Here is an 11,622-nt window from a genome sequence, read left to right as displayed (position 1 = left end):
CGAACAGGAAGAGGCCAGGGTGTACTAGCCAATTCCTGACTCTGCTCTGGATGTGAAAGCTCCAACTTAACCCCTTGAGCCAGCCCAGAATTCCCACCCTTGGAGCAGCAGCCGGGCATGAGACATGTGGTCTCTTGCTCTGGCATCTCCATGACTGGCTTTTGCAAGCCTTTTCCTCTCTCTGGGCCTCAAGATCCCTGTCTATAAAATGGAAGCTTATATTATTCCTGGACTAGCTCCAAACATCACTGAACTGCTGGGAATCTCAAATAGGACAATAAGTGTTTTGCATGCCACTAAAATTAGAAAACTATCTCTATTCCCTGCAGTGCTCCCTGCAGAGCCATAACAGATGAAGTGCTTAGTAAATGTCAGCGGAAGTGGTTGGAGATGGTGGATGTAGGCTCAAATGTATATGACCTTGAACACATTACCTCATCTCTTAGCGCCTCAGAGCCCTCACGTGTCAAAAGCAGGATAATGGCAGTACCTGCCTTGGAAGGCTGCTGCAGGGATTGAATGGGAACAGAAGTGCACAATGATAACATATTATTAAAATTAGCTTGTGAATCAAAGAAGAGATGAGCAAAACAAAGTCCCTGCTCTCAAAGACTTAACAATTGTGGCAGATAGGATTCATCTCTTTTGAACCACCTCCAGTTGATTGGCAGGGGCTGCCTGGAGGGCTGCGTAGAGGATTATAAAAACCGGATCTACTCCCAGCAGGAAGAAGGGATTGATTATCAATGCCTGCCATGGGCAGGAGTGGGGATATTAGCAGCAGGTGGTCAGTGCACATGCTGACCATGATCTGGTTAGAGACAAAGACACACAAGCCAAGAACTCTGGTATCAGGCCAGCGACTTGTTTGGGAAAGGCAGAATCAGGAGCCATTCCCCAGGCTGGTGGCATTCAAGCCAAACCTTGAAGGGTGAATGGAAGGAAAGTTACTCTGGGCAGAGGGAACAGCTTGAGCAAACACAGTGCCAGAGTTCTGCCTGCAAGGAACAGACAACCCCGCCAAAGGTGGCTTAGACAAGAAGGAACATTTATTCTCTCTTAAAACAAGTCCAATAATGAGGGTTTTCAGGTTATTTGAGCAGCTCAACACTGGCATCAAATTCCTTTATATTTTTTACTTTGCTGGTGTTATTGTGTCGCTCCAATTTATTTGTTGAAGCCCTAACCCCCAGTACCTCAGAATGTAATAGTATATGAAGATAGGGTCTTTAAAGAGGTGATGAAGTTAAAATGAGGCAGTTAGGGTGGGCCTTAATCCAATCTCCCTGGTGTCCTTATATGAAGAGGAAATTTGCACCTGTAATCCCAGCACTTTGGGAGACCAAGGCACGCAGATCACCTGAGGTTGGAGTTCGAGATCAGCCTGGCTAACATGGTGAAACCCCATCTCTACTAAATATACAAAATTAGCTGGGTTTGGTGGCACGCACCTGTAATCCCAGCTACTCAGGAGGCTGAGGCAGGAGAATCACTTGAACCTGGGAGGCAGAGGTTGCAGTGAGCTGGGATCACACCACTGCACTCCAGACTGAGTGACAGAGTGAGACTCCAACTCCAATAAAAATAAAAAAAGGAAAGAAAAGAGGAAATTTGGACACACCGAGACAGCAGGGTCACTTGTGTACGGGGAAAGGCCATGTGAGAACACAGTGGGAAGACGGCCATCTGCAAGCCATGGAGAGAGGCCTCAGGAGAAACTGTCAGAAGTGTTTGAACCAGAGCAACTCCATCTTGAATAGAAGCTAGGTAGAATGAGGCTGAGACCTACTGGGCTGCATTTCCAGACAGTTAAGGCATTCTAAGTCGCAGGATGAGACAGAGGTCAGCACAAGATACAGGTCATAAAGACCTTGCTGATAAAACAGTTGCAGTAAAGAAGCCGGCTAAATCCCACCAAAACCAAGATGGCCATGAGACTGACCTCTGGTCATCCTCACTGCTACACTCCCACCAGCACCACGACAGTTTACAAATGCCATGGCAACATCAGGAAGTTACCCTATATGGTCTAAAAGGGGGAGGCATGAATAATCCACCCCTTGTTTAGCATATAATCAAGAAATAACCATAAAAATGGGCAACTAGCCGCCTTTGGGCTGCTCTGCATATGGAGTAGCCGTTCTTTTATTCCTCTACTTTCTTAATAAACTTGCTTTCCCTGTACTGTACGGACCCGCCCTGAATTCCTTCTCGCGTGAGATACAAGAACCGTCTCTCGGGGTCTGGATGGGGAGCCCTTTCCTGTAACAAAACCAACTCTGCCAATGCCTTGATCTTGGACTTCCAGCCTCCAGAACTGTCAGGAAATAAATTTCTGTTGTTTAAGCTGCCCGGACTGTGGTATTTTGTTATGGCAGCCTGAGCAGACTCACGAACCTGGCAAGATGGCTGCAGTGGCCTTGGGAGCGGCACATGATACCATCCCGAGATAAGGCCAAGGGTTTCCCCTTCTTGTGTGTCTTTCTTTCATGGAGAAAAACCTTTCCCGGGAATCTTCAAAAGATTTCCCTTAAGAAGCCAGGGGCCAGATGCATTCGCCAGGACATATTTGGCTGCGTCAAAGACCGAATAACGGACCTAAACAGGAGAGTTTCTCTCTTCTTCAGGTAACAGTCAAGGGTGGGTGTGGTAGCTCCCTGGGTCCTGGACCTTGAAGTCTCCTATTTTGTTCCACCAAGCAGTGGTTCTGCTATCAACTGCAAGATGGCTCTCTCCACCCAGCTGCAGTCCAGCCAGTAGGGTTAACAAAGCAGAGAACATGATCTGTCTCTTTAAAGTGATGTAAGTAGCACAAATTTCTTCTTGGCCAGAACTTGGTTCATAGCTGAGCCTAGCTGCAAAGGAGGCTGGGAAATGTAGTCTTTTATTCTGGGTGGCTATGTGCCTAGCTAAAAACTCTTTATAGAAAAGGAGGAACATGGATACTGGGGGACACTTAGCAGTCCCTACCTCACCAGAATTGGGTCACATGCCCCTGCCCCCATCAATCCCTGGTCAGGGGAATTATCTTAGACCAATTGTCCTCAAATGTAGGCATGCATCAGAATCACCCAGAAGGCCTGTCAAACAGATTGCTGTGCCCCATTCACATGGTGGCTGATTTAATAGGTCTGAGGCCTGAGAATCTGCATTTATAACAAGTTCCCTGGTGCTACTATTCTGGAGACCACAGTTTGGAAACCACTGTCTTTGGTCAATCATGATTTGTCTCCTGGGGCCAGGTCAGGGTTACATTCCCTGGGCACTTTGGAGGGGGACCCTTGAAAAACCGGGGCTCCACCTGCATGAAAGCATGGCTGAGAAAGCCTGTTGGATGGCAATCAGGAGAGTCTTATGGAAACAGGAAGATGGGTGGTATGGAGAGGCTATGGGGGCCAGGTGGGGTATGTCAGAGATGAGACTCAAGATGGTTTTAGGCCCAGTTTCTAAAAGTCAGAGTTTGGCAGAAGAGTTTGACCTTTATCCTGAAGGCACTGGGGAACCATGGGAGGTTCTAAAGCAAGGAAATGCCATGATCAGATTTATGGAGGGTACATTAAAGTAGTGGTCCTTGGCTGGGTGCGGTGGCTCACATCTGTAATCCCACCACTTTGGGAGGCCAAGGCTGGAGGATTGCTTGAGACTACGAGTTCGAGACCAGCCTGGGCAACACAGGGAGACCCTCATTTCTATAACAATGTTTTAAAAATTAGCTGGGCATGGTGGCATGTGCCTGCAGTCCCAGCTACTCTGGAGGCTTAGGCGAAAGGATTGCTTGAGTCCAGGAGTACAAGGCTGCAGTGAGCTATGATTGCATCACTGCAATCTAGCCTAGGTGGCAGAGTGAGACTCTGTCTCTGGAAAAAAAAAAAAAAAAGAACTGCAAGGTCCAGGTCCTCAGATCCGCTTGCACCAGAATGCAGGATTCCCAGGCATGTTCTTTAAACACACCTGAAGAACTTTAAAAATGCAGATTTCCAGGCATGTTCTACCTATTCCCTGATTATGGAGGCAGAAATATGCATTTAAAACATATCCCCTCTTCTCCAAGTGATTCTCATGCACTTTGAAGTTTGAGAACCACTGGATTAGGATGGAAGCCCTGGAGACAGAGGCCCTCTTAGAGGCAATACCCCCTAGGATAGGATGTAAGCTCCTTGAGGGCAGGGACCTTGCCTGTTTTATATCTTTCTTGTTCACTATGCCAAGAACTGCCTGGCACCCAGTAGGTTTTCAATAAGTATTGGCTGTAGTGGAGTTAGGAACTTCAGTCTGGGCCCTGATTTTGTCATAGACTCATTCTGTGATCTCTGACAAGTATCCCCACCCTTTATCTCCCCCCACCCACTTTATCTGTAAAATGAGTTTGGAGATAATCTGTAGAACTTTTGGCCTGAGGATTCTGGTTGATTGATTGAAACGCTGCCCAATAAACAGGAGATGTTGTGTAATGTCCCAGCCTCTCCCAGCCAAAGGCCTTTCTCTCTTGAGCCACAGAGATTGTGGCAAGTGGTACCCTACCTATCCCTCCTTCCTCATCTCCTTCCCCTGGCCCAGAACAGCCAAAACAATAGGACACAAGCAGCACGTACTGAAATGACTTTTAATATCTCATGTCGCAGCAAAATTAAAAATATACAAAAAGTTTGTGGTGTACAAAAGAGTCTCAGTAAAGAGGCCCCAGCTCGGGGCCCCCTCCCCCTCCCCCTCCTGGGGGAAGCTCGGAGGGTGAATGGGGGTCGGGGGGATGAGGGATGGCACAGATGTAGTAAATACCAGGAGGTGGGACCAGGAAAAGGAAACAGAAGAGGACAGGGGTGAGGGCCCGTTAGGGAGGAAGAGACGACAGGGAGGGGAAGAATCACTCGGAATTGTGCTGACAGAGGGAGATTAGCCCCTCAGGCATGGCTAGTGATTCCTAGAGTTCCAGGGGCATGGAGGGGAGGATCAGGGCTGGGGATATTCTGGTGGGACCCTCAAAAGAACCGGGTTCTGGTCTCACCCTGCCACCAACTTGCTGTGTGACCTTGGGCTGACCATCTCCCATCTCTGGGCTTGCCCCTTCAGTAAAATAGGATGCTGGATGTCTAAACCATTGATTCCCAACGTGGGGTCCCAGACCCTGAGGGCCTGTGAAGGCAGGAATGAGTGCCCACGAGTGCTTTTGAGAATTTTGTATTAAGCAACTCAATAAAATACATATATTCCCCCACCTTCAAGCCCTAGAAGTTGACTTGAGGCCTTGGAAACATTTATCTGCAATCAGAAGCTCAGCTTGAGTTAATTTAATATGGGAAAATGAATTCTTCTTCAAGAAATGAGGCTGGTTTGGGAGAAAAATCTCCTAAACCACAGGATCCTCAGGGAAGAAAATAATGAGGGAGCTATGGGAACGGTTCAGATACCTTCCAGCTATTTCATGATGGGTTCGGAAAGCCAGTGGGGCTGGGGGCTATGTTTATATGAGGCTCCTCCAAGTTCGGTGGTTTAGCACAATGGAGACCAGGCAGAAAAGGGTCAGATTCGATCTGGGGGGATTTGGGTGAGAGAGAGATGGAGGAATCACCTTTTCCCCCCTGGCACCTTCTGTACCCCCTCTTTGTCCCAGGATACCCTCCATTCTGAGATTATTGCAGGTGCCCTGGGACCCCCACCCATTCAGCCTGGCCAGGGGTGCCCTTGCAGTGGTTATGCATAGAATAAAGGCCAGGGTTGCTGAGGAGAGGGCAGCCTTCTCCTCCAGAGAAGGGAAGGGTGGCAGAAGCTAAGCACAAGGGGGGAATCTTTCTGTCCCCTGGGGAGTTTTCTGTCTCCAGAAACCAGGCCAGGCCTGGACAGGGCCTTCCTTTTCCACTCCCACATCTCCCACTCCAGAGTTTTTCCTCCCCATACCTCTACCGGGGCAGCAGCCAAGGACCCAGAAATGTCCTATGCTCTCCCCAACCAGAATGGCACATTGAAGCTCCTTTCCTCCCCAGCCCCAGGTCTCAGAAGCCTCTATGGTTGGGAAGGGGGACTCAGACCCCAACCCTACTACTGCCCATGCGGCTTGACACCCACTTGTTCCCTTCCATTGAGACACTGCAAAGCACTTTAATATAGAAACTACAGCTCCCCCTACCAACCTCTACTGCAGGCCCCACCACAGCTTGAACTGGGAGGGAGACAGGTGCCAAAGGTGGCAGGGGCCAGCACAGAATGGGACTCTTGGGTCCTGGCTTTCAGTCCACATCCTGCACCTGGACTCCCCTGCAACCCAATGTAGATTCCTCCTAACCAGGGGCCCCCAAGCTGGAGAAGACTCCAGCAGCCTCTAACCCCATGAGGCAGTGGAGGGGCCTGTAGCCCTTATCAGATGATTCCCAAACCAGGGACCCTGTGGACCCCCAGATTTCCCTTTTCAGCCGAGAGGGCAGTGGGCTCAGTTCTCAGATAGCCAGGTGATGGGGATTTAGGGTTGGACTAGCAAAGTCTCAGAGGGAGCCACAGCCTCTGTCCCTGACTTCCGCTGAGGGGTTTCCAGACTCTGCAGGACACTCCAGAACCTTCTCAACATTTTGAACCGTAAGTCTCAAACTGGTGGCACGTGGGCCAAATATGAGTGGCCAGCAGTTTCCCAAACATTTGAATTTTAGTACCTACAGGCAGGGCACACACTCACTCTCCTGTCTGCCGGAGTCCCCAACACTCCCTATTGTCTCCATTACTCTTAGTTTCATTATCTCGAGGCATTTGAGTTTGCATCCCATGCAGCCTTTGTCCCGGAAAACCTTCTCCCTATTGTCTGAGGCTTCTGTGGACTCCAGGTCCAGATGAATTCCAAGGGAAGAACCTGCAGAACTCGAGTACTTAGGAGGGTGTTGACTGCAAGCGAGACCTTCCCTGGATATTCCCAGCTCCCTCAGCCCTTATCCAGAGGCCTGGACTTTCCCCAGGCCTCACCTTCCCTGCCCTCTGTCTTTCCCGACTCTCATGGGTGACATGCCTCTGTGGGACACAGGTGTAGCAGGGAGCTGGCTGGGGGTAAGGCAGATTTTGGGGAGACACAAGAATGAGGCAGATGACAGGAGGGGATCAAGCAAGGCTCCCTCATTGGGGAGCCCTCTGTGGGGGAGTGGGGAGGTCTGTGCTGTTCAGCTGGGGTGACAGTTACAAGGCACATGGCACATCAGTGCCAGGAGGCGCCGTGATGTGGGTGTGTGTGGTGCCTGCAGAGGTTTGGGGAACACGGTCAACAGCGTGGGGGTCAGTTCTAAGAAAACAGGTAGACAGAAGTCTGCCCTGGAGATGGGGACACTGGTCTCCTGGGGTTAGAGGTAACTGAGGGCAGGGCCTGCCATATTTGGTACCCAAAGCATCCTGTTCTCTTCTGTTCCTGGCAAAATTAAGACACACCCAACTACCTCTCATCCCCAGGGAAATCCTAACTGCCACTGACTTCCTGTGTGGCCTTTGGTGAGTCCTTGGTCCTCTCTGGGTCTCACTTTCTCCTGTCTAATGGATGTGGAGGGCAGGTGGCTTAAGGAACCCTCAGGGACCCTCTGGGCTGCAAGGACCCTGGGAGGGTGGGAAGGACAGGGAAGGACTGAACATCCAGACTGGGGTGGGGGTCAGGGGACAGGAGGCAGAGGACCAGGGGGGTCAGTTCTGCTAGGGGAGAGACTGGCTGAGGTAGATTGTGTCACAGAAAGAAAAACAAAACAGCTCCAAGGGGATGGACCCCTCCCTCATCTGACTCCTCTATCCCAGTGAAATGAAGGGACAAGCCAGTGGAGCAGGGGGCCTCAGGCCTGGTCCCGAGCTCCTGGGTGGAGAGTCCTTTAAGGGCTGAGACTCTCTTCTGAGGGTGAGAAGCAGGAGAAGGTGCCTGCAACCCTCTCCCTGGGCCCTTTGACTGTGGCCATTTCTGTGCCCAGATGTCCCTGCAGGCAGAGGCCCTGAGGGAAGGGTGTGTGGGGTTGAGAAGAGGTGGGGAGCGGGGGTGGAGTAAAATCCAAAAATGTAGCCATGGCTTCCCTGCGAGCCTCAGACCATGCCAAGCCCTGCCAGCACGTCCCTGCCCCTTGGGAGTCTCCTGGAGTGTAAAGGACCCCAGCTAGGACTTTTCCTCTAGAAGGCAGCAGCCAGATGGGCCATTCTGGGATACTGGGGAGGAGAATAACTTGCCAAGGGTGACCCTCATGCTACATCTCTGGGCCTCAGTTTCCTCATCTGTAAGATGGGTTGATAATACCTCTCTTGCAGGGACGTCGTGACCAGAGGAGAGTGTAAGTGAAACGACATGGGGTGAAAATTCCTGGCACAAAGTTGGCCCTGGAGAAACAGTCTGTTTCTGGGTCTGGGTCCGCATCTTCAGAGCTCCCATCTCACAAAGGCTTTGTGTGTGAATTCAGCCTCCAAAGATGGATTTGGAGGATGGATGAACCCAACAGAGTGGGCCTGGGTCAGCCTTGGGATTCTCCCACCTCCCGTCACCCTCGAGGCCTCGTTCCTGAGGGTGCTTAGCAGCAGAAAGAAGGAAAAGCACTCTTGCTGTGTTGGCAGGAGGGATGATGCGTACACCATCTCGGCCTGTGTGCTGGTGGGGAGGGTGACTCGTATCATGGTTGTGCTTGTGCTTGTGTGTATGTGGGCAGTCTGGCCCTCTCTGCCTTTGGGGTTACCCTGCATCCCCAGCAATTCATCATTACCCATCACCTTTTGATGGGCAGCCCAGAATCTGGGACCTTGAGAGAGTGGCTGCCACTCTGGGCCTCAGTTTCCCATCTGTAACCCAAGAGAGGCTGAACCAGGGAGGGCTAAGCATCCCTCTAATTTGCATAGTCTAGGATTCTCATGGCCCACCTCACTCCAGGATCAGGTTGGCATCTGTCCTTAACATCCGCTGCTGTCCTCTCCCACCAATCACACCTAAGTTGCTGTGGGAGTGTGGGGGGGGGGGTGGGGGGGTGGGGGGGATAGGGTTCCCAGCTCTGCTAGAGGCTCTGTCTCCTCACCCCATGGAACTGCCTGCTTCCCCTCTCCCATACGCCCCCTCAATCCAGCACTGGCTGTCCTAGGTGGGAGGAGGGGCCCTGGATGAGTCCCCTGGGCACTCCAGGATGTTCAGGCCATGGGAATAGACCACAGGTCCTGGGGAGTCATCAGATCTAAGGCAAAACAAGTCAGTTTCCCAGATGCCGCTCCAGGGAGCCCCATTTCCAGGGTGGCTGAGAGCCAGGATTCATGTCACATCCCCAGAGCTATTTTTTTTCCAGCTGGGAACCAGTTGGCAGCTGAAATGTCTCAGGGGTTCTGAGGACAATTTCCTTTTAGAAAGATGGCTATGGACCAAGGTAACAGGGGCCTAGAGCTCCCATGAGCCCCAGAAGTCTAGAATGAGAGCACCCATTCCTAGAAAATTCCATTCACACTGGGCTCTAGAACCTCTTCTCCCCCACCACTGTGACAGGTGCTAGAATCCCCCACAGCAGAACAGCAGGCCTCCAGTGTCCTCCTCCTCACAACAGAATACACAGATCAGAGTGGCTCCCTGGGACATTTTATCAGCCTAGCACTCTAGAACTCAATCTAGAACTAAGCCTGCTTCTGGATCAGGTCCTCTGATAACTGTGCTAAAACCTCACCTGCACTTGAGCCCAGAGATCTTTCCAGACATCTTATCTGCTGTGTTGAAGACCTGTATCTAGAAGCCACGTTCCAGGTGCTCATCTTGAACAAAAAATGGCTCCTTCAAACATTTCACCTGAGGTGTGTGGAACCTCATCCTTCACAGAGCCCACAACACAACAAGAGACGTCACCTAAGGAGTTCATTCTTGTTCGCTATGCTCTGGATTGCAGGTTCCCCTCCCCCAAGTCTTCCACCCCTCCATGCTTCTGCCAGCCTAGACCCCCCCCCCAGTTCTTTCTCCTATCCATCTCCAGCACTGCCAGCCCCCCACCCCAACACTCTGCCCCACCCCAACTCCCTTCTTCAGCTCCCTCTTGCCCTGGCTCCAGGCCTCAGATGCTACAGGAGCCATGCCATCCCTGCCCACACAATGCTCCAACCTCACCCCATCCCTTCCACGGCCTCCTCCATCCTTCTCAGAGATCTTTTCCCACCATAGAGGCAGCCCACTCTCCACAACCCCTGAGGAGCACAGGGTCTAGGTCATGGACCCCAGACAGTGCCCTTTCTCTGGCAAGTCCAGCAGGGGCAACACATGGGCAACGCCAGGCAGGGGAGAGGTGTGGAGGCCCCATGAAAGCAGGGCAGCTCGAAAAGTGTAGCACCAGATGATTCCCCAGGCCCTGGGTCAGGGGAATTTAGGGAATGGGCCACAAGGCTGAAAACAGGGCCCAGGGCTGGGGCCTCCGCAAGGCTGCCCCCTCCCCTGAAAGAACCCAAGAGTGGGGCCGCTCTACCCTTGGACCAACAGATCCACTCCCCCTTAGCCTGGTGGCCCTGAAATTCGGGGCTCAACACTGCAGCGGATGTGGGATCAGCCAAGCCTGTCCCTTTTGTGCTGGGACACTGTAGCCTACACTGTGGTCTCATACTCCAGCAGCTCCTGGGAAGTCCCCACACTCCGGTACTGCAACCGGGGCGTGGCAGGTGAGGAGTACTCCAGTGCCAGGATGGTCTTCCGGAGCCGGCGGTCAATAAAATGAGCATCCCAGGCCGGGTACTTCTTGCGGGGCAAGTCAATCCGGATGACAGGCCCCTCTGTCCGCAAGGTGCGGGCCACTGGTGTGGGAGGCAAGCCAGGCCGCACCTGGAAGACAGGTGGGGTGGGGGTCCCTGCACGCTCTCCCGCCGAGGCCCCATCCCGCTCAGCACCTGTAGTCCTTGGCAGGGACCTGGGGGGACTCGTGATGGCGTCAGCGGGTGGGCCACAGGGCTCTGAGGCCTTACGGAAGATGCAACCAGGTGCCTGGGGACCCAGCATGGGCCCGTTGGGGTGCAGGAGACAGTAGTAGACACACATGAAGAATATGCCCAGGGCAAAGCTGGAGGCCACTACGCAGACCATGATGAGCGAGTAGAAGTCGGTTGAGAAGTTGCGGCTGGAGTACCAGAAGCCGGTGAGCGCGGCGTTCTCCAGCAGGACGATGCAGTGGTAGAGGGTCATGCGGCGGCGGCTGCGGCCCTCCTTGACGTTGAACCAGCAGAAGATGTAGATGATGCCCACGACCATGTTGTAGATGATCTCCTCCCACTTGGACATGCAGAAGTCCGTCTCCCCTTGGATGACCCAGAAGGTCATGACGCACCAGTGGGCCACGATGAAGATGCCAAAATAGAGCTTGTAGACGCTGGCGAAGAGCGCGAAGGCCAGGCCGCGGGCGGCAATGCTGAACAGGTGCCACAGCACCTGTGCCACGGCGCCCTTGTAGGACAGCGGCCGCTTGTCGTCCCGCGAGTCCCGCAGCACCTTCTGGTAGGAGGCCAGCGTCCAGGCCAGAGACACGAGGGAGGCGGAGGTGGAGAGGGCTGTGGAGACAGGGTAGGGGCGGGGTGGGCTGGGTTAGGGGCGGGCTCGGGTTGGGGTCTGGGGAGAGGCGGAGGGTTCTGGGTCAGGAGCTGGGTTTTGAAGAGGCGTGAGGAAAGGAGCTGTGGATCAGCAGGGGTGTGGGG

General features: G+C 52.8%; 1 protein-coding gene across 1 annotated transcript in view; it reads right to left on the bottom strand.

Annotated features, from left to right (window-relative positions):
- Positions 1 to 4,589: 4,589 nt before the first annotated feature.
- Positions 4,590 to 11,622, bottom strand: part of XKR7 (XK related 7) — a 34,714-nt gene continuing 27,681 nt past the window's right edge. The window contains exon 3 of the mRNA XM_034947194.4: positions 4,590 to 11,478. Coding sequence (XP_034803085.1) covers positions 10,526 to 11,478 — 953 coding nt within the window. The 3' untranslated portion in view covers positions 4,590 to 10,525. The remainder of the gene's footprint in view (positions 11,479 to 11,622) is intronic.

This window comes from Pan paniscus, chromosome 21 (assembly GCF_029289425.2).
Source record: "Pan paniscus chromosome 21, NHGRI_mPanPan1-v2.0_pri, whole genome shotgun sequence".
In the NCBI taxonomy this organism is placed as follows: domain Eukaryota; kingdom Metazoa; phylum Chordata; class Mammalia; order Primates; family Hominidae; genus Pan; species Pan paniscus.
The sequence above is the reverse complement of the archived record's forward strand: the minus strand, read 5'-3'. Positions and strand labels throughout refer to the sequence as shown.